A 22,495-nucleotide genomic window follows, 5' to 3' on the forward strand; every position below is an offset into this window, starting at 1 on the left:
CCACCCCCCCTAGGTAGATCCCTCTGGGTATTGCTAAAAAAGTGGACGCAGTATTGCTCGTGCAGACAATAGGGTGTTGCACTACGGATGGGGCTAGTGTTTGATGGACGTGGCTCAAGAATGCAAAGATGGAGACTCATCGCCTGACCTTCCCCCCCTCCCCCCCACCTTCCCCCCCCTCTCTCCGTTGTCGTCCTGGTTTTGTGGCTGTGTTGTCATGTCGTCTCCCCATCACGTGTCCGTTCTGTGTGGTACGTCTCAGACAGTTCTGTGTCTACTGTGGACAGTTATCGACATTACTTTCTCCCATGTATGTATGCACAAAAAACTAATAAAGACAAAGTGATAAAAAAAAAAAAAACAATTTGGAGTAGCGCCTTGGTACACTGTACTAGATATATAGCATATAAAATGAGCTGTGCTGGACAGAATATGGCTATATGACCAATAAATCCCTAAAGGCGAATATAGCAGCTATATAAAATTGTAAACTAGACATACGGTATAAGTAATACTGAAACCATATATATAAAAAGTTAAACAATTAAAAAATATATATAATAAAAAATGAAAAATATATATGACCAGTCCACAAATGTATAAAATCACTGGAGATTTGCAGCCCGAGTATATGGATCACCAAATCCCATAGATATCTGAAAAAACAGGTGCACTCGTAGTGTATTAAAGTACAAAAAATATTTTATGGGACTATAACATATAAAAAGCGCACTCACAAACAGAGCATTGTATTAAGCATTTATGAGATATACTCAATCGCCATAAACTGCAGGGTTCCACGCCAGCCGTTCCTTGAGTGCCTCCTCTGCTGTACCAGATCACTCTTCACGAGGATGATGTCATCACTCAGCGTCTCGTTGAAGGTTCCCTCCGGTAACAACACTCTCTGCTGGCACTATCCAACATGAAACACTGCACACACCGCAGTTGAGGACTGCTTTTGGATTGCCGATTCCCCCCTGACTGCGGTGTGTGCAGTGTTTCATGTTGGATAGTGCCAGCAGAGAGTGTTGTTACCGGAGGGAACCTTCAACGAGACGCTGAGTGATGACAGTTATGTGTCCCTCCCACAGCAGGGTCCTTGTTTTTGTTCTCTCACAATTTTTGTTATTCCATTAGTTTTTATTTTTCTGCCACTGTATGGTTTACTTTTTGGAGACCGTTTGATACCGACACTTTTACTTTATACATTAATAAACAAGGATCACAGTAAGGAAGTTTGCACTTATTTTTTTCTTGTTTTTGCATATTTTTATAACCTGTATGTTAGGTAACTTTATTTATGGACATTGTATTTGAGAAACTCTGATAACTAGAACATATCTGAAGTGGATACAGATTACGGAGTCTGGCACACGCTTGGTGCTTAAGCCTCCAGTGGTCAGAGAGATTCGGACATGGGGCAGCAGGCAGACGGTGGAGTTTTCTTTAGTTTGTAGTTGGGGAATATGGGTGGAGTCCCAATACATATCAGTGCAGATACAGTACCTATTCTTTCACTTATATGAAATTGTCGAAGAGATTATCAGAGGGGCTGAAACTCATTAACTGCTAGAGATCATCAGAAGACTGCCTGCATGCCAATCCACCAAACAGAGGGGCAGATGGATTTCCTGAATGACAGCAGTCCGTTATCCAACATCGCCAAGAAATGCTGTCCTGTATTTGACATTGATCTCGGATTACTTAGTCTCTTGATGGCTTGTACAGGCTCTGGGTTGAGATGTGGAGGAGGGTGTAGGGGTGTAAAGCAGGTTCTGTTGGTCCCCATTGGAGTGGGCTGGGTCCGTGGGATTCTGGTGAGGAAACAGTAACACATCACACTCTAAACACACGTTCTTATTTCTACCAATGTGACAGTACAGGAGCACGTTCTTATTTTTACCAATGTGACAGTACAGTAGCACGTTCTTATTTCTACCAATGTGACAGTACAGGAGCATTGGATAATTTAAAAGATTAAACAAGAAATTGAAACTCGAGTCTGCAGGTACTGTACAGGGTAACAAAGTCCTTTTGGCAAATATACCACAATACTAGATATTATAGTTGCAGCGACCATGTTGTTTTTCCCTGACACAAATGTGTGTCCAAAAGACACACTAAACCCACATTCTCCTTTCTACCAATGTGACAGTACAGGAGCATTGGATAGTTTCTAAGATTAAACAAGAACATGAACCTTGAGTCTGCAGATACAGGGTAACACAGTGAGTTTGGCAAATATACCACAATAATAGATGTTATAGTTTCAGTGACCATGTTTCTCCCCGACACAAAATTAGTGTAGTGTCTGAAAAACTCAAAAGTTATCTTCTTTGTAACCTGTGGACTTTGGAGAACAACACCAAGAACCCCCCAGTTATTGGATTCATTACACAATGATGTTCTGCTCAAGGATGTCTTCTTTCTACCCGCTTTGTATCTAAAGCTCTCTCCTGCCTTAAACCTTTCTCACTGACTGCCCCACACCTCTGGAATGCCCTTCCCCTCAATACCCGACTAGCACCCACTCTATCCACCTTTAAGACTCGCCTTAAGACACACTTGCTTAAAAAAGCATATGAGTAGCACCGTAGCTATTACTAGACACATGATACATAAAGCTTGGCCCCCTGCAGAAGCACTTACCAAAATGCCCTCCTACTGTTTCTGTACGTTCCTCCTACATACCAATTAGATTGTAAGCTCCTCTTCCTAAACGTTACGTTTATCTGAAGCACTTATTCCCCTGACCTGTTATTTATATTATATTATTTGTTATTTATATGATTACCACGTGTATTACTACTATGAAGCGCTACGTTACATTAATGGCGCTATACAGATAAAGACATACAATACACAATAATAAGCCTCAGAATCCATGAGTTAATTGTATGCTAACAGCCCTAATTGTTCTCATTAGAATATGGTAAATATCATTGTAACAGGGGAGTAATCCCTGTTCAAGTAATGTGCCTTTAATCTAGCAGTGTGGTGGTTAACTGCTGGTAGTCAATTAATAAACACCACCTGTCTGATCTAGATTGCTTACAAAAGCCTGTCCCGTGAGACAGGAAGTGACTCCTTAGCTCACTTGTGAGCTGACCTTTGGAGACAGAGCAGGAGTTCTTGAGTCTCCCAGGAGGGACTGACCAAGAGAACACAGATCTCTGGAGCTGACCCTATCTTAAGCTCTGCCAGAAGACACAGCAGAGCTGATTTCAAGACACAGGGAAAACTACTAAACCTGAAGCTGACACACCCTGAGGGAAGGGAGCTGAACCAAGAAACAGAAAAGACTTTCATTCTTAAGAGACTGCTTATATCTGCTTATTTCATGCTATATGTTTTGGGGCTGCGAGAAATGCTTGACTAAGGGAGATGTGAATCAATTGCATAGTGTTTCACTAGAAATACTCCCAAGTGAATAGAAGCTTTGTTACCCCCCCCTGTGTTTGGATGATTTCCTGATGAAAAGGAAAAGGCACAATAAAGCCTTATTATAATTTCACCTTATAAAAGTCTCCAATTGTGTACCTCTGTGAACGTCCGTCTACAATCATGTTATCGGGATAACACTGCATATTCAAATATCATTATTCTATTAAAACCTGAATAGGCTTTTGAAGGGAGAGTGAGGGAAAAAAAATATATAGTAATGATCCCATTTACTTATGTAGCCCCCTGTAAACAGAACAGGCTATATATCTTTCTCATACTGTGGTAAGTCCTGTTAAGGGCAGGTGCCAGTAGTAATCATGGGTTTTCCCCCTTCACGCCCTGCTTGAGTGATAGATGCAGGCCCCTGACTCTGCTGCAGGCATGAGACAGAGGGGAGACATCATGAGGGGTGGGGCCGACTCTATTTAGTAGCCAGTTCCTGTGAGGACGGTGGGCTTGTTATGTGGGAGTTGGAGGAGAGAAGTTCTGTCCTGGGACCAGAAGATAGAGACTACGGTCCTATGAGTTTGGAGAGTGAGCAGAGCTACACTGGCGACACGTTTAATTCTTACTTGGCTAGTTCCGCAAGCCGGGAGATGTCCCGGCTTGCTGGCCAAATCCCCTCAGCGTGCCGCGCGTCACGGATGCGCGGTCACGCTTCATCGGGTGCCTGCGCCCCATGCACGCGTGCCCAGGACACCCCGGCGCACGCCCGGTTACTGTCGCGGCCGGGACCAGGTAAAGGTAAGAATAAACTCGGCCGCGACAGTATAGTGGACCAATGCCCCTCACCCTACTGAGGGGGTGAGGGGGAGAATCTACCCTCACCCAGAGGATACCCTCTGAGGTGGGCATTGGGTGTATTGAGGCCCCCCACAGACCATCCTGCAGGAGTACAGTCTGGAGGAGAGGAGGAGGAGGTCTGGTCTACCCGCGGAGTGCTTTGGCATATGACCTGTCATGTACTACTGCTGCTGTGTGCCAGATAAGAAACAATAAAGACACTGCCGATTTTTACATAAGACTGTGTGATTCTGGAGCATTCACCCTGGGACTAGGGTTATTCTTCTATAAGGGTCCTACCCCACATCCCTGGGAAGTTATAGAGGATGGAGGCGCTGCATCACTAAGGAAATGGAGGCAACTACCCCAGAAGCCTGGTCCTGTGTCCCCAACATCACCGCGGGAAGCTCAGGCCCTCCTGTTACCGGCAGGTACGCACGACCAAAGCGCATGTAGCCAGCCCTCACTACACCCTAGATATGGCATCCGTGTCTGGGGGGGGGGGGGGAATATGGGTTACACTTAAATAATATTAACAACTTTATTTCCTATAACTAATTTCTCACAATTGGATACAAAAAAATGTTTCCAGCACTCATAAAAGACAAAAGAAAAAGGATATAAGCCAAAATCGTTTATTAATGAAAAACAGAACACATACCACCAAGGGTGTCAGGTATCCAAGATTTGTATGGGGAGCGCAGATATATGTGAAGAGAAAAACACAAGCAAAATAGTGCAAATATGTCTTTACAATGTTTGATGTTTTATCAGTTCTTAGCAGAGTCTAGAGAAATTTGTACTTACAAATGTCTAAATATACACTTGTGTATAAAGGTTTCTTTTATCCCGAAACAGCAGCTTTCACTCAGATATATGTGTATGTAGCCCCCTGTAAACAGCACAGGCTATACCTATCTTCCTTCTGCTGTGGTAAGTCCTGTTAAGATCAGGCACCAGTAATCATCATGGGTTTTCCCCCTTAATAGCCCTATCCTTAGTGGTAGACGCAGGCCTGGACTCTGCTGCAGGCGTGAGCAAGAGGGGAGGTTCTGCTGACATCACGAGGGGCGGGGCTAGCTCTATATTTTAGCAGCCAACTCCGGTGAGTAGCGTTAGAGAGTTAATAGTGATATCGAGAGTCTGAAGTTGCCGGTTAGTTATGCCGGGAGTATACAGTGCAGTTAATATGCCATGAGTCAAGGAATCCTGCGGATTGGTTGCAGAGTGCAAGAGAGAGAGGAACGGAAAGATGCAGCGTCCTTTAGTAGAGCTGATAGAATTATAGACTTGGTGGACCAATGCCCTCACCCCACTGCCAGGGGTGATGGGGAGAATCCAAGACCCACCGCGAGGCTAACCTCGGGGGTGGGCCACGGGGTATTGAAGCCCTAGCCCAGACCATCCTGCCGGAGGAGCGACTTGGAGGGAAGGAGAGGAGGAATTATCTGTGTGGAAGGCGAGCGGCGTAATAACCCGTCCTGGCTATTGTTGTTGCGGCTGCTGGAAGCCACTATCGTTGGGATACTGCTGCTCTGTCAATAAAAGAGACTATTCATTATCATCAAAGACTGTGTGTGACTTGGAAAGTACTACCCTGGGACCCAAGGGGTTCTTCTATACTGGTCCTATCCCATATTTCTGGGAGTATAGAAGATGGAGGCGCTGCACCACTAAGAGATCATGGAGGCTACCACCCCAGAAGCCCGGTCCTGGCTCCCCCACAACATCGCGGGAAGCTCAGGCCCTCCTGTTCCTCACGTGTACGCACCACACCGCATGTAATCTGCCCTCATGCACCCTAGACACCACCGTAGAGTCTGGGGGAAGGGGGGGGAAGCAGGGTTACATGTATAAAGATACACTGGAACCTTATCGGAGTACAACAGAAATACAGGACATAGCGCAGACTGTTCAGATTTTATCTTATTAAAATACAAAGTATAAAAATGCACTCACATTTTGCAAAATAATTCACGCATTTAGGATACAATATCCGCACCAACAGAACACTGCTTCCACAGTCTGTGTGGCATGTGACGCCTGCTCTGACATGTCTGGAAGGGAATCCCTCAGGCTGACTGCAGATCAAGCTGTAGACAGACAGATGTCTATGGATACGCCCACCTCTGACGTCACTCCAAGTCTTTACGTCTTCAGGAGGCGCCTTCTCACAGCGTGGAGTCAGGAACAATGGTGCAGACCGATCTCAGCTGATGTGCCCCTCTGCTAGCCGATACTGATTAACACTCTACGCGTTTCACCTTTGCAGGTTTCATCAGGAGACTGGGAGTTTTTAAAGTTTTTATACTTTGTATTTTAATAAGATAAAATCTGAACAGTCTGCGCTATGTCCTGTATTTCTGTTCTACTCCGATAAGGTTCCAGTGTATCTTTATACACATACATCTGAGTGAAAGCTGCTGTTTCGGGATAAAAGTGTATATTGAGAAATTTGTAAGTACAAATGTCTCTAGACTCTACTAAGAACTGATTAAACATCAAACATTGGATAGACATATTTGCACTATTTTGTTTGTGTTTTTCTCTTCACACATATCTGCGCTCCCGATACAAATCTTGGATACCTGACACGTTTGGATTGAAGAAAAGCAATCTACATGAAGGGTTGAAGCTCCACTTTATTTAATTTGTTTTATTTATTTTATCACACATTCACTTTATAAGCATGAATTGTCACTAATACTGAATTTAAGCACTTATTATAAGTCACGTATTCATCATTTAAAATTAGATTTAAGCACCATTATTTAACTACTGTTTTTGTTTGCATACCACCAAGGGGTATGGAACAATATAGCAAAAATATGTAAGGGGAAAAAAAGGAGGAACCAGGGAGAAAGGGGAGGAAAAACCACAAAGGGGAAGGCAGGGTGAGAGGAGGAGGGGGTGCAAAGAAAGGTAATACAGGGGAAGGGGGGCAACATTTTGGGCGTGCCTACTGCGCAGGCTCGTCGAGCGTGGAAGGCCTCCTCCGCATGCGCACCAGCTGCCATAAATGCCTCTTTTGCCAGCAGTCATGTCACTGCCGGAACTGCACTTCCGTCTCCAACAAGGCGATTTACTCCAAGGGAAATTTTTATTTGGTAGATGCCAGCATAGAAGTTTCACTTCAATCATAGGCAAAACATTATATTTTGAAAAACCAAATAGAAATTGATTGTGATGCTAAAATCTTGGCTTTTCACCCCACCTGTAGTGACTTCTATCAATCACCCACTTACCTTAGGGGTTGCTTTATTGGCGCTGCTGCATGATTGGTTTATATCTTCTGCAGACTCCTCTGTAGAAGGATGATTATACACCTTCCTTATCCTGTCAAGAAACACAGATTACCAGAGTATAAAGCACCAGGGCACAAGAGGCTGCAATGGCTACAAACGTGTATTGCAGTATATTTGCAATGCTTTGAGGTAAAGATTATAAATCAACAGTTTGAATGATCCTCAACTTTGCTCAGAGAGACACAAAGTGAAACTTCTACCTCTGCAGGACTGTCGCCCTACTATTAATAACTTTTATTCTTACCGTAAAACTTGTACAAAGACTATTTTATGATTATCCCTTTCACTGCCAGCAACGCAATGCAGCACTGTTGAGTACTGTATTATAAAAGTATATGTCTGTGTAATTATAATGGCTAAAAGCCCTATAAGTCAAACTTGGTTAATAGGACTACTGGTCATTACAGTACAATACAGGTGTTGGGGTTGATGTTTTCAGGGGGAGGGGGCAGGTGTGTGTTGGGGATAGTTACCACAAGGAGGGTGGCTAGGGCCCCCTGGGCTTGGTGTTAGCGGTTAACCCCATTGTTTACCCTAGCAGTTTACTAGGCACTTAGTTGAACTTTAATATTAACCCTGTGGGTGTCTGTGGAATAACTTAGTAGCCACAGGCATCAATGGTATTCATGTATTTTCTGTTATAGGGTTATGTAATAATTTATGTTGCATAAACCTATGGTAGAAATATAAAATTACTCTCTTCCATTTGATTGCAATGCAGTAATTAACTGCTTATTATCAGTTGAGTTAATTACCGCACCACAACTCAACATAAAATATCACACCCGGTAACATTTTACTGCAATCTTGGTGAGCCTCTGCCACGGAGAGCCTGGGGTCATGCAGTGATGCAGTGCCTGCACCTGTGATTGCTCCCAGCAGAGTGGAAGTGATTCCTCACAGGACACCAATGGAATGATATGCACACCAAATGTACAATAACCAATACCTTTACTACTATATGCAGATAACTTATATACGTACACGTCACATACTCCTTCCCCACTAGAGATACAACTATCCAAAGATTCTCGCAGGACGCGACCCTCCACCGTGTTCCCCACACCGTGTCCACATGTCCCACACACCACACCCAGTGTGTGATGACCGCACGGCCACTAGAGAGAGAGAGTATATAGTTGGTGCACTTGGTGTATGTGATTACCTGCAGCGCTCGGGCCAGCAGACAACTTCGCAAAGGATCCGCCGACACGTGATACTCCCCGCGATGTCCTCCAGGTGATCCAACCCAGGAATATAGATGTGACTGTCCCAAACCTCTGTAAGGGACTGCAGCGTCCGCAGTGTCCCTGACTTTGCACACTAATGGGACAGGGTCCTATTCTAGGGCCTGTCCCTACAGTAACCACAAGCTGTATGTGACTATGGGGCCTAGGGGGGGTTTCTCGGCCTAGTGTAGAGGCTACTTGCCTCTCTACACACGCCACCCCTACCTCCCCCCCTTCCTGGTCTTGACTGCCAAACGTGCTCCCCTGCGCAACCTCCTATTTCCTTCCTGCATGGAACCTATCACCCTATTGGCATCAGGTGGTCTCCCTAGCACTCATGGGACTTGTAGTCCTCTGCTCTAGCCCTCATCCCGTAGGTCCAGGCTTCGCGTTCTACCGCAGCCACTCCCTGCGAATGCTCTAACTCTCCTAAGGCGCCGGCGCCTACCAGGCTCACTGCGCATGCGTAAACCTAAAATGGCGGCACCCTGAGCGTTCGGGCCTCCGCGGACCCTCCTATATACTGGAGCGCTCCCTGCCCACTCTGCAACCATGACTTATGCCCCCACTGCAGCGGAGGTGAGGACAGACCTGGGGGACTTGGCTACACAGGTAATCAGCACACGTAGTTCCCGTAGTCATAGGGGAAGGGGGCTACATATATAACACAAAGAGCGGGTATAAATGTGGAAATGGAGGTCAAAGAAGAGGTTTATGGAGATTTGACACTAATTGCATATTTAACTTAACAAAAGAGGAAGTTGAGAAACAAGAGAAAATAATACAAAAGACTCATAAGAAACCTGCAGTGTGTGCCAGATATATACAGCAGTGCAGTGTGTGCCAGATATATACAGCAGTGCAGTGTGTGCCAGATATATACAGCAGCGCAGTGCGTGCCAGATATATACAGCAGCGCAGTGCGTGCCAGATATATACAGCAGCGCAGTGCGTGCCAGATATATACAGCAGCGCAGTGCGTGCCAGATATAAACAGCAGCGCGTGCCAGATATAAACAGCAGCGCAGTGCGTGCCAGATATATACAGCAGCGCAGTGCGTGCCAGATATATACAGCAGCGCAGTGCGTGCCAGATATATACAGCAGCGCAGTGCGTGCCAGATATATACAGCAGCGCAGTGCGTGCCAGATATATACAGCAGCGCAGTGCGTGCCAGATATAAACAGCAGCGCAGTGCGTGCCAGATATTTACAGCAGCGCAGTGCGTGCCAGATATATACAGCAGCGCAGTGCGTGCCAGATATATACAGCAGCGCAGTGCGTGCCAGATATATACAGCAGCGCAGTGCGTGCCAGATATATACAGCAGCGCAGTGCGTGCCAGATATATACAGCAGCGCAGTGCGTGCCAGATATATACAGCAGCGCAGTGCGTGCCAGATATATACAGCAGCGCAGTGCGTGCCAGATATATACAGCAGCGCAGTGCGTGCCAGATATATACAGCAGCGCAGTGAGTGCCAGATATATACAGCAGCGCAGTGCGTGCCAGATATATACAGCAGCGCAGTGCGTGCCAAATATATACAGCAGCGCAGTGCGTGCCAGATATATACAGCAGCGCAGTGCCAGATATACTGTATACAGCAGTGCAGTGTGTGCCAGATATATACATCAGCGCAGTGTGTGCCAGATATATACAGCAGTGCAGTGTGTGCCAGATATATACAGTGTGTGCCAGATATATACAGCAGCGCAGTGTGTGCCAGATATATACAGTGTGTGCCAGATATATATAGCAGCGCAGTGTGTGCCAGATATATACAGCAGCGCAGTGAGTGCCAGATATATACAGCAGCGCAGTGCCAGATATACTGTATACAGCAGCGCAGTGCGTGCCAGATATATACAGCAGCGCAGTGCTTGCCAGATATATACAGCAGCGCAGTGCATGCCAGATATATACAGCAGCGCAGTGTGTGCCAGATATATACAGCAGCGCAGTGCGTGCCAGATATATACAGCAGCACAGTGCGTGCCAGATATATACAGCAGCGCAGTGCGTGCCAGATATATACAGCAGCGCAGTGCGTGCCAGATATACTGTATACAGCAGCGCAGTGCGTGCCAGATATATACAGCAGCACAGTGCGTGCCAGATATACTGTATACAGCAGCGCAGTGCGTGCCAGATATACTGTATACAGCAGCATAGTGCATGCCAGATATATACAGCAGCGCAGTGCGTGCCAGATATAAACAGCAGCGCAGTGCGTGCCAGATATATACAGCAGCGCAGTGCGTGCCAGATATATACAGCAGCGCAGTGTGTGCCAGATATATACAGTGTGTGCCAGATATATACAGCAGCGCAGTGTGTGCCAGATATATACAGTGTGTGCCAGATATATATAGCAGCGCAGTGTGTGCCAGATATATACAGCAGCGCAGTGAGTGCCAGATATATACAGCAGCGCAGTGCCAGATATACTGTATACAGCAGCGCAGTGTGTGCCAGATATATACAGCAGCGCAGTGCGTGCCAGATATATACAGCAGCGCAGTGCGTGCCAGATATATACAGCAGCGCAGTGCGTGCCAGATATATACAGCAGCGCAGTGCGTGCCAGATATATACAGCAGCGCAGTGCGTGCCAGATATATACAGCAGCGCAGTGCGTGCCAGATATATACAGCAGCGCAGTGCATGCCAGATATACTGTATAAAGCAGCGCAGTGCGTGCCAGATATATACAGCAGCGCAGTGCGTGCCAGATATACTGTATACAGCAGCGCAGTGCGTGCCAGATATACTGTATACAGCAGCATAGTGCATGCCAGATATATACAGCAGCGCAGTGGGTGCCAGATATATACAGCAGCGCAGTGCATGCCAGATATATACAGCAGCGCAGTGCGTGCCAGATATATACAGCAGCGCAGTGCGTGCCAGGTATATACAGCAGCGCAGTGCGTGCCAGATATATACAGCAGCGCAGTGCCAGATATATACAGCAGTGCAGTGTGTGCCAGATATACACATCAGCGCAGTGTGTGCCAGATATATACAGCAGCGCAGTGTGTGCCAGATATATACAGTGTGTGCCAGATATATACAGCAGCGCAGTGTTTGCCAGATATATACAGTGTGTGCCAGATATATATAGCAGCGCAGTGTGTGCCAGATATATACAGCAGCGCAGTGAGTGCCAGATATATACAGCAGCGCAGTGCCAGATATATACAGCAGTGCAGTGTGTGCCAGATATATACATCAGCGCAGTGTGTGCCAGATATATACAGCAGCGCAGTGTGTGCCAGATATATACAGTGTGTGCCAGATATATACAGCAGCGCAGTGTGTGCCAGATATATACAGTGTGTGCCAGATATATATAGCAGCGCAGTGTGTGCCAGATATATACAGCAGCGCAGTGAGTGCCAGATATATACAGCAGCGCAGTGCCAGATATACTGTATACAGCAGCGCAGTGCGTGCCAGATATATACAGGAGCGCAGTACGTGCCAGATATATACAGCAGCGCAGTGCGTGCCAGATATATACAGCAGCGCAGTGCGTGCCAGATATATACAGCAGCGCAGTGCATGCCAGATATATACAGCAGCGCAGTGCGTGCCAGATATATACAGCAGCGCAGTGCGTGCCAGATATATACAGCAGCGCAGTGCGTGCCAGATATATACAGCAGTGCAGTGCGTGCCAGATATATACAGCAGCGCAGTGCGTGCCAGATATATACAGCAGCGCAGTGTGTGCCAGATATATACAGCAGTGCAGTGCGTGCCAGATATATACAGCAGCGCAGTGTGTGCCAGATATATACAGCAGCGCAGTGTGTGCCAGATATATACAGCAGCGCAGTGCGTGCCAGATATGTACAGCAGCGCAGTGCATGCCAGATATACTGTATACAGCAGCGCAGTGCGTGCCAGATATATACAGCAGCTCAGTGTGTGCCAGATATATACAGCAGCGCAGTGCGTGCCAGATATATATAGCAGCGCAGTATGTAACTGACCCTCTGATAGTGAAGGGCTTATAACAGCAGTAAATAGCAAGCAGCAGCTTTCACATCACATTCCCAGTGCAGTGACCGGATTTACGAACATGTATTTGTTCCTGTGTTTGAGTCAGACATTATTGGACATATTTACTAAGCAATGCTAAGCCATAAGGTTCCTTCTACCTCACTCCTTGCAATGCGAGTTACAGGATTGCAATCCTTATATCCTATAGGGGCAATACATCAGTGCCATAAATACTCAAAGAGCTACAGTATTCTAGCGCTGCAGAGATCATAACATGCAGATTATTGTATTACAATGATACGACCAGTTATGGTTTTACATAAGATGTTATCCTCCATGTGTACTGGCCACCAAAATCAGGTCAAAGAGGCGGCTTATTTCCTGGATAATAAAGCAGCAACAACTCAGTAAGAATCTTCCAAAAAGGATCGGAAATTACAGACCAAGGGCCTCATGCAGAGAGCATCGTTATTTCAAAATTCGCCATTTTTTGTACAATTTCGCGCAGAAAACTGCAGAAAATGGCGAGTTACGAAAAACGCGCCAATTTTTTTTTTCTATTTCTAAAACTCGCCTCGCGGCTGGCGAGAACCTCCATCTCGCCATTTTTAAAACTCTCCGAATGCAGAGAGGTACGAACGGCATGTAGCGGCTGTTCGCGCCAGGAAAATGGCGCGATTTTCTCATTTTTGCCGCGCCAGGAAAAGTTGGCAATAAGATGGCGCTCGCCGCCTATAGCAAAGGGGACAAAAAATGCGCGATTTTTTCTTTACACATTTCTGAAGCGCGCATCTTTCCCATTTAAACTCGCCACACGCATCCATGTTAAACATAGCAGAATTCGAACTTTTCTGCATATGGAGAATAAAACTCTCCAAAAAAGCTACTTTTTAGGAAATTCGCCAATTTGAAAATTCGATGCTCTCTGCATGAGGCCCCAAGCCCCTGATGTTGCAGGGTTGACCTTTTCAGAGACACTAAATACTAGCCATTGTTATGTGACACTATGCATTCCAGGACAAGTAGAGCTCTGAGGGTAATGATTGCAGCAACACTACAGTTGATCACCATGGAATGATGGCTTCCAGGATCAAACTTTATAATAGTTACACTTCTGGTTGTCCCAAAGCTTTAAAAAAACATAATCAAAGATTGTTGTGTATAAAATGATTGCAGGATCGCGTGATGTACATTGCATCAGAATTCTTACTTTGTGATGAACTTTTCAATGAGGAAGATAAAAATGATAATTGACATCCCACACAATCCCCCAATCATCATATCGCGCATTGCGTTCCTGACTTCTAATAAGGCCAACCGGTCTAGAAAAGGAAAATATATCCACGTTTGTAAATTCCTAGATTTGTTGTTAACATGTTAGACATTTTATTTGGTAAAATATTAAGTTCTCTTCTTGTTTGTAAATACATTTTTAAACACTTTTATTAAAGCATACAGAAGCGATGAATGTTTAAGAATAACAGGGATTCTTAATGTTGCTGCTATATGAGAAGAAGACACAGATGTAGCCCCCGTTACTCTAAACTCACACGCGTTAACACGAGTTTAAGTGCCAAAATTATCGTTGCTCCATTGAAGCAAATGGAGCCGCCGGTAACAAAATATTGTCATTTTTGAACTTTAAACATGTTTGCGATTAGAATAATGGTCGCCACATATGTTTAATAAAAGTAAATTAACTAGCAGTGTACAGTATATGCTAACGAAGCTCAGTCTGAAATTAAATAGAATATTAATATGCCACTCCTGCTGTTACCAAATGGTCCCTAAATGACACAGGTCAGGTCTTAAGTGACTTCAAAAGAGGAGACATTTGTACAGCACAGAGATATAGGAAACTGAATATAGCAGCACACAAGAATACACAAGAAAGAAAGAGTAGAGGCTCCACGGATTTTTATAAATGTAATAACTTATTGAAGCCAAATAAAGTGTCCAACGTTTCGGCTGTCAAGAAAGCCGTTGTCAAGAAGTGACATCTGCCTGGACCATAAGGGTCTTCAATAGTCAGTGCAATAAATAACAGGCCTGGTGATTTAACTCATAGTCCAAGTAAGATATACTCAAACCACCAGGGAGGTCGATCATCTCAGCCACTAATTCCATTAACCAACCATTAGGAATCTACATTGACACTTTTACAACCGCTGGTTTCCAACACTAGTTCGTACATTAAGGACACTTTTGATTTCCTCACTAAGATTAGAGCAGTACTCATACAAGGGACAGAGTTACTTCTTGTGACAATGGACGTCACAAATCTATACCATAATCCCACAAGAAGATGGGCTGGTTGTTATTAAGACATTTCTTACGTAGTCAGGAGGGTGGAGTGTCAATCCTGGATTTGGCCCCAGAGCGACAGCACCCTCCCTACCACAGCGGGGTCCATATGTGGCCTGAGCATTATGTGACGATGCTCGTCTCCGATCAGGAAGCAGACCCACAGGGCTGATGTAGGGATGCAAATAAACCGACCAGAGCCCAGGGACCGAGTTCTATAAGAGTATCCATAGTCAGTAAGCAGGCAGGAGATCAGGGGTGGTGGCAGTGGTGCAAAGTCCAGACAACAGGCAGAGGGTCATGGCAGTCAGCAGGAATCGAGGTCGGGATCACAGTCCGGGGTCAGCAACAAGGAATCCAAATGAACAGGCTAGCCACAGCAATAGGCAAGCCACGGGGAAGGCTCACGAACGAGGAAGGCTCAGCAACTGGAACCCAAGGTGGCCAGGCACACAGGGAAACAAATACAATGCTCAGGCAGGGGCTGGAAGTCACTGGCTGCTATTTAAACCCTTGAACAGGTGCAGCCAATATAGCAGGCTGCCAGTGATCAAAATGTCCACAGCAGCCAGGTAATTACCGGGTCCCGCCAAAAGTCTGGACTGGAACGCTTACAAATACTTAATCTGTAGAATTTTGTTTATAAAATATAGTTTAGTATTTAATATCTTAAAGATAACAACTAAACGTGACCAATCATCTACCTATAAAAGGTGACTTAAGGCCTAGGACAGAGGGAAATGTAGTCCAAGATAATGACATTATATCATGCAAAGACAGAGATACCGGAAAAGTCTGGGAATGGTATTTGAGTTTAGAAGCCATGGAATGAGATGATGATTAGTCCTAGTGTTAATATATTGTACAAAGTATAATTTAATAATATTGTAATTCTATAAAAATTATTATTCCATTAATAAAATTAGTTTGTTCCATCGTATAAAAATATTTATAGCGTAATATTATTTAAAAAAAAGTTTATATTATAAATAGTTTTTATTTATTATAAAATTATTAAAAAAAAAGGTATTAATTCAAAATTCACATTCAATCCATAAGGTGTAATCGTTTTTAATGTCCAGGCTGCTATCTCTACCTCTCCAGTGTTGTGAGACCTGTTCTATTCCCATATAATTTAACCATTTGGGGTCAGAGTTATGGTATATAGCAAAATGTCATGACACATTGTGTGTCACTATACCTCTTGTAATATTACTTAAGTGTTCAAGGATGCACGTCCTCAAGGGTCTGGTAGTCTTTCCTAAGTATTGTAGTCTACACGGACAATGAAGTATAATATATATATATAATAATAATAGCATGTTCTTGTATAGCACTGCTAGTTTTACGTAGCGCTTTACAGAGACATTTTGCAGGCACAGGTCCCTGCCCAGTGGAGCTTACAATCTATGTTTTGGTGCCTGAGGCACAGGGAGATAAAGTGACTTGCCCAAGGTCACAAGGAGCTGACACCGGGAATTGAACCAGGCTCCCCAAATTCAGACCTGCAATTCAGAACTTTATCGATTTTAGATGTTTCTTTTTCAATATTCGATTTGAAGATTTTTTGCTCTGAAGATTTGTATTTGCATGTTGTACTTGATGCACATCCCTTGAAACCCTATATTTGTTTTAGCCAACCTAATTCTTCTTGTTTCTTTTGTCTGAGTGCGCTAGGTGCTATTTTACTCTTTATATTGTTTGCTTTTTGTTAAATTACATTGGGTCTGTTTGGGATCACTTCCCTTAGGATGGGGTCATTCAGTAGTATATGCCAATGTTTTTGGACAATTTATTTTATTAGCTTCCCTAGTCTGGGAGGAAAGCAATGCTTTAGTCTTTTTTTTTTAATTATTCCTGATTCTTGCATTCTTTCTTCCTTTGATTTACTCAGATTTTTTCTCTTTAGTTTTTTTGTCTTTTCCATTGAGCTGTTAAGAAGCTCTTCACTATAATTTTTTCTAAGGACCTTTTCTTTAATATTTCTGCTTGACTTATAAAGATCTCTTCCTCTGTACAATTCATTTTCATTCTCCGGAATTGTCCAAAAGGCACATTATCCATCCATTTTGGATGGTGGTAAAGATATTAAAATGTAGTTATTTGTATCGACAGGTTTGAAGAAGGATTTTGTTTTTAAGGAACCTTTTCCCACATAAATCGTTAAGTCTAGGAAATATAATTCCTCCTGGCTAGTTTTTGAGGTGAACCTCAGATTATGGTCATTAATATTGAAATTTGCAAGAAATGTCTCCAGTTTACCCATACTCCCCTTCCATATAAGGATTATATCATCTATGAATCTCTGCAATAGGACCAAGTCCCACTGGGCCCCGCCTCTGACCAGATGTAATGATCTTCCCAATCTCCCATGAAGAGGTTGGCATACTGTAGCTCGGTGCAAACTTGTTTCCATGGCAGTTCCACACTTTGAGGAAATATTCACCTCCGAACCAAAAATAGTTCTTGTGTAGAATAAGTTCTATACTTTCGATCAGGAAGCCTGTTTGTGTTTTCTGTAAGTTCGGGTCCCTTGACAAAATGTTTATAACTGATTCACAGCCCTTGCTGTGATGTATAGATGTGTGAAGGGATGTAATGTCAACTGACACCAATAAGTATTCTTCCCTCCATCCAATTTTTTCCAAAATATTTGTCACTGCTGTTGTGTCTTTCAAATATGACTTTAGTCCCTTAAGGTATTTTTGGAGAAATGTATAAGCCGATAAATTTATTGAGAGCGAGTTAATCCCCGAGATAATACAGTAGGTCTACCTGGGGGATTGATTACACTCTTGTGAAATTCAGGTAAATAGTAGATTATGGGTAATGGTGGTTTCTCCTTCATGAGAAAGTTATATTCACTTTCTTCTAAAATGCCGATATTTTTTCCGTTGTCTAGCATGTTCTTCAGATCTAGTGAGAATTCTTTTGAGGGATCTTCCTTTAATTTGCTATATGTGTTTGTGTCATTTAATAGTCTATACACTTCTTCTAGGTAGCCTTCTCTGTTGAGAATTATCACCACCCCTCCCTTGACTGCTTGTTTTATAACCACCCTGTCATCATCTGTGATTTCTTTTAGAGCCTGCCTTTAATGTTTTGTTAGATTATGTTTAAAGTATGATTTCTTTTTCATAGGCTTATCAAACTCTTTCGTAACCATTTGGTGGAAAACCTCTAAATGAGTTCCTTTACAGTGAGATGGGTAAAATGTGGAATTCGCTCGTAGTGCAAAATGTTCAAATATGTTTTCTTCATTTTTATTCTTAATTGTTATGTGCTATTGGTTCATTAGTATAAGACTTATTAGTTAATCTTGACTCAAGATTTTTAATTAGGAAGAATCTCTTGATGGTCAGTTTCCTGAGAAATGTATTTGCATCTAGGTACAGGTCAAAACGATTAGGTTGGCGCCAATGTTAGACCCTTCATAATAACATTATTTTGTGCCTCACTTAGTATCAACTTACAGTACTTAGGTTGAAAATATTGTTACTTTTGATCTGTACAGTCTCTTTGTTTCTCTTTCTCTTTCCTCCGTTTATTATAAATCCAATTCAAAAGTTTGGATGACTGGCGATCTTTTCTCGAATTGGTTCACAGGCTAGTTTAAGCCTACAGTTGAGGCTTACTGCAAGGAAAATAACATTTCTTTTAATATTTTACTTCTTACAGACAATGCCCCTGGCCATTCTACAGCTCTAATTGGTTTGTACAGGGAGATAAATGTTATTTTTCTACCTGCAAATACAACTTCATTGCTGAAGCCTATGGACCAAGGTTTAATTGCAGAATTTAGATCCTATTACCTAGAAGAACTTTTGCTAAGGTTATTAATGCCCTAGACAGTGTTACAGTAGCTGGGCATAGACAAAATAAATTAAAAGCATTTTGCAAAGGTTCACAATTTTGGATGGTACAAAAACTATTAGAGATGCATGGGAGGAAGTTAAAGAAACAACATTGAAAGGTGTTTGGAGGAAGCCAATTCCCACACTTATTGATGATTTGGAAGGCTTTGAGAATCCAGTGGAGGAAGTCACTACAAATGCTGTGGAAATGGCAAGGGAATTGGAATGGGAAGTCGAGCCTGAGGATGTGGCAGAATTGCTTGTTTCCCATGACGAGACCCTAAGGCTACGGCCTCAGTGTTCACTGTAGCAAGCGCGCCTGTTGGCCTGGTGGCACGTGCATGGGTGAAAGCAGTGATGTGCCGTCTAGGGAGAGCGATGGGAGGCGCTCCTATATGTCACGGAGCCTGAGGAAGCCCAAGAAGGGCGAAACGCGTTGCTACTATCCCTGAGTACTTTTTTACCACTTCAGCCACCGTCAGGAGCAGGAAGCAGGAGCACAGCATACCACCCGGACGCGGAGAGTGAGCTGCGCACTTGAGTATCCTGCATGAACATTTTCTGATAGACTGGCTGTTTTTATGCACATCCAGCTCTTAAGTCATTTTGACTAAGTGCTTTTTAAATGTTTTGTTGGGACTTTGTCCTGTTGGTGTTTAATAAAGATCACGATTTCTTCTCCCATGTACATTTGTGTACCATCGTGTGAACCAGGCACTATTTGAGTGACTAAACACACTCGGTTGAAGGTTTGGATTTGGAGCTCCATAGAGGGGAGAAGAGATACCAATTAAAGTCCATACTCACACATGGCCGTGGTTACATTTTAACCTACCTCCGCCCCTTCACCCCCTTTTTCCCTATTGTTTGGTGAGAAGAGCAGGAGGGGTGCGTGACAGCCCTGCAGTGAGGTGCCAACAAAGACACCTCCCTCCAGAGATCACTCGCGCTTGTCCGTGTGAGTGGATGCAGTATTCCTCTGCTTTTCTGATCTTAATACAGTTGTCTATCCCAGATATATTTTATATATATTCTGTCTTGTCCCTCACGTATTTGTTTTCATTTCATTTAACTCTGAGGACAACATCGCAAGCCATTCCTGTGGAGAAGACCAGAGACGCTTTACTTCACACCAGAGGAGAAGAAAAGTACAAGCGGAAAGAACACAGAAGAGAAAACACCTAAAGTAAAGATAACTTGATGTGAAAGCATTTACACAAGGCCGTGTAAGTGTTTACGTTATTGTACACTTCATTTCACATCACAGTTCTATACCATTGCAGTGTTTGAAACGTCTGTCTAGTCCCTCAACCTGTGCTCCCCCATTTTTTGTCTGTGCTCCTATATGTCCACATGATCTTCCCTGCCATTGGCTGCCCGCATACCACGTGATCGTGTTACAGCAAGGAAAGACAATATTCTTGTCCTCCCTGCCAGCGGACGCATCATTGCGCTTTGCGACTGGGGCCTGCACTACAGAGGGCTGTGGTGTGTGGCGCGCACGTCATAGCGTACGCCGCATCTGCCACTTGGGACCTGGCCTAACAGACAAAGATCTTCTTCTGATTGATGAGCAAAGAAGAATGTTTCGCGAAGAGGAGTCCCATCCTGATAATAGCCCTGCTGTCATGTTCTAAGCCTGCAGTACCCATACTTGTCCTCCAGGATTGCTGTTGCTCTGCTAGCTCTCTCAAGGAACATTCCAGACCCTGAAACCTGACACCTCTGCACCTGTGCTCTACCTCTCGACCTGCCTATATAAACTTCCACTTCCTGTCTGTCAGTGCCTGTTTATACTGGTTCCTCCAGCTTTGCTAGGTACCTGTATTTGCTGCTCCTACTGATCTGTTTCTGTTTCCTCGTTGCCGACCTCATCTTGTGACCCCGACTGCGCTATCTACCGCCTGCCTCTGACTGCTGCTTGTGACCCCTACCACACTCCCTACGGTTCCTGCCACTGGGATCCACTCCAGCCGAAGATCAACCCTTGACACCTGCTGTCCCTGGAGAAATGACAACCAAGGAATTGGAAGAAGCTATCAACTGTGTAGTAACAGGGATGACAGCTTTTGAGAGTATTTCGAAAGAAGTTCTAAAGGGAATGCCAGCCTTCTAAACGGAATTGCATGCTACTGTATAAAGAAATTCTAAGGGAAAGGAGACAGCAATTCATAAGGCAAAGGTCACTGCTTTCCTACTTTAAGAAAGTACTATCACAACCTTTGACAGCAACAGCTAGCCTTGAACAATCTTCAATGTCAACAGCAACACAAACCCCTGCAAGAGCTTCGTCCAATTCTCCATCATCAAAACTAATAAGGTTTGCTGAATCAGATAATGATGAAGATGATAAAATGTGCCATCTACTTCATCCTTCCTACAATAAATATATTTACTGTATTTCTTTCTCTTTACTGTACCTTTTTATTTGTTTCACAAAGCCAACGTGCTATTTTTATAGTTTTCGCAGTTTTCATAGCTTTTGATATTGCTAGGACCGTGTTTGTACACACCAGCAACACCAACTGACACATTGGGATGTAGGATTATTACTGCCTAAGTGTATTCAGTGGTTGTCATGTTACACAATAAAACATGCCTCCCAGGTATTGTAGGAGTCTTTTGTTGTCATGCGTGTTGGCAGGGACGCTGGTTCTGTGCTTGACGGCTGCAGCTCTCTATGGAAGCAGATGGTACTGCTGCTGTGTGTTGGAGCGATGCCATATGACCTCCTCCGTATTTTGTAGCCCTATGGATGCTGTGCCTGGTTGCCATGTGAAGCATACGGATTGTCAGGGACGCTCTGAGATGACGTCTCTGGTGTGAGAAACCCTACACACTTGTTGTGGGCCACCGTAGAACCAGAGTTCGTGCGCTTTGCCATACAATTAGCCGTTTCCTTTCCGAACTGGATAAAGGAACTTGTGCTTTTGAAATGTCGCCCAATTTTTAAATATCTTTTTAAGGTAAGCAATGTCCATGACTTTTATATGTATCGCTACTGTATGTTCCGCTATTCAGCGATTTTTGCTTTCTGGCAGCGGCCTGGATCGGAACCCGTCGTCTAAGTGGGGGCCGCCTGTATAATTAAGCATAACTTTAAACTCTCCTTATATAGCAGGAAAGAGGATACAATAATGCTGAATGATCTAGCAGTGTAGGAAGGATAGATGTTTCTAGCACTTGTGATACTTTGTTGCTAAACAGAAGTTCCATATATGACACCGCATGAAGTGACAGTTGGACGAAAAACACTGTATTGGGCAGCACATACTAGAAACCATTTAGGGCACCATACACTACAGGGTGCTTTGCCATACAACCCTAATAAACAATTAACTTAGTTGCTGTGATCTGGCTGTATTATTTAGTTACAAACTATGTGAGAGAAAGAAACCCAGATTGTGGGTAACCCACCTCCTGGATGATTAATGAAATAATTAATAAGTTTATTTAATATCCACTTTAAAGTCGTGGGCGTTAAAACGATAATTAAATGCACTTGGGATTATAATGTATGAACCTCAAGGTAGGTGTTCTGGATCAATCATAAACTTATC

At 43.8% G+C, this 22,495-nt stretch overlaps 1 protein-coding gene across 17 annotated transcripts in view; it reads right to left on the minus strand.

The window, feature by feature from the left end:
• Positions 1-1,042: 1,042 nt before the first annotated feature.
• Positions 1,043-22,495, minus strand: part of LOC142497911 (sialic acid-binding Ig-like lectin 16) — a 226,293-nt gene continuing 204,840 nt past the window's right edge. For 6 of the 17 annotated variants that reach the window (XM_075606342.1, XM_075606341.1, XM_075606353.1 and 3 more), the window contains 3 exons: positions 13,988-14,099; positions 7,476-7,566; positions 1,045-1,817 (listed from right to left, as the gene is read on the minus strand). In XM_075606342.1, coding sequence (XP_075462457.1) covers positions 1,704-1,817; positions 7,476-7,566; positions 13,988-14,099 — 317 coding nt within the window. In that variant the 3' untranslated portion in view covers positions 1,045-1,703. Of the gene's footprint in view, positions 1,818-4,893; positions 5,761-7,475; positions 7,567-13,987; positions 14,100-22,495 lie in introns of those variants that run through there. The other 11 variants (XM_075606350.1, XM_075606348.1, XM_075606347.1 and 8 more) reach the window with 6 other exon arrangements.

Source organism: Ascaphus truei, chromosome 6 (assembly GCF_040206685.1).
Source record: "Ascaphus truei isolate aAscTru1 chromosome 6, aAscTru1.hap1, whole genome shotgun sequence".
NCBI lineage: Eukaryota > Metazoa > Chordata > Amphibia > Anura > Ascaphidae > Ascaphus > Ascaphus truei.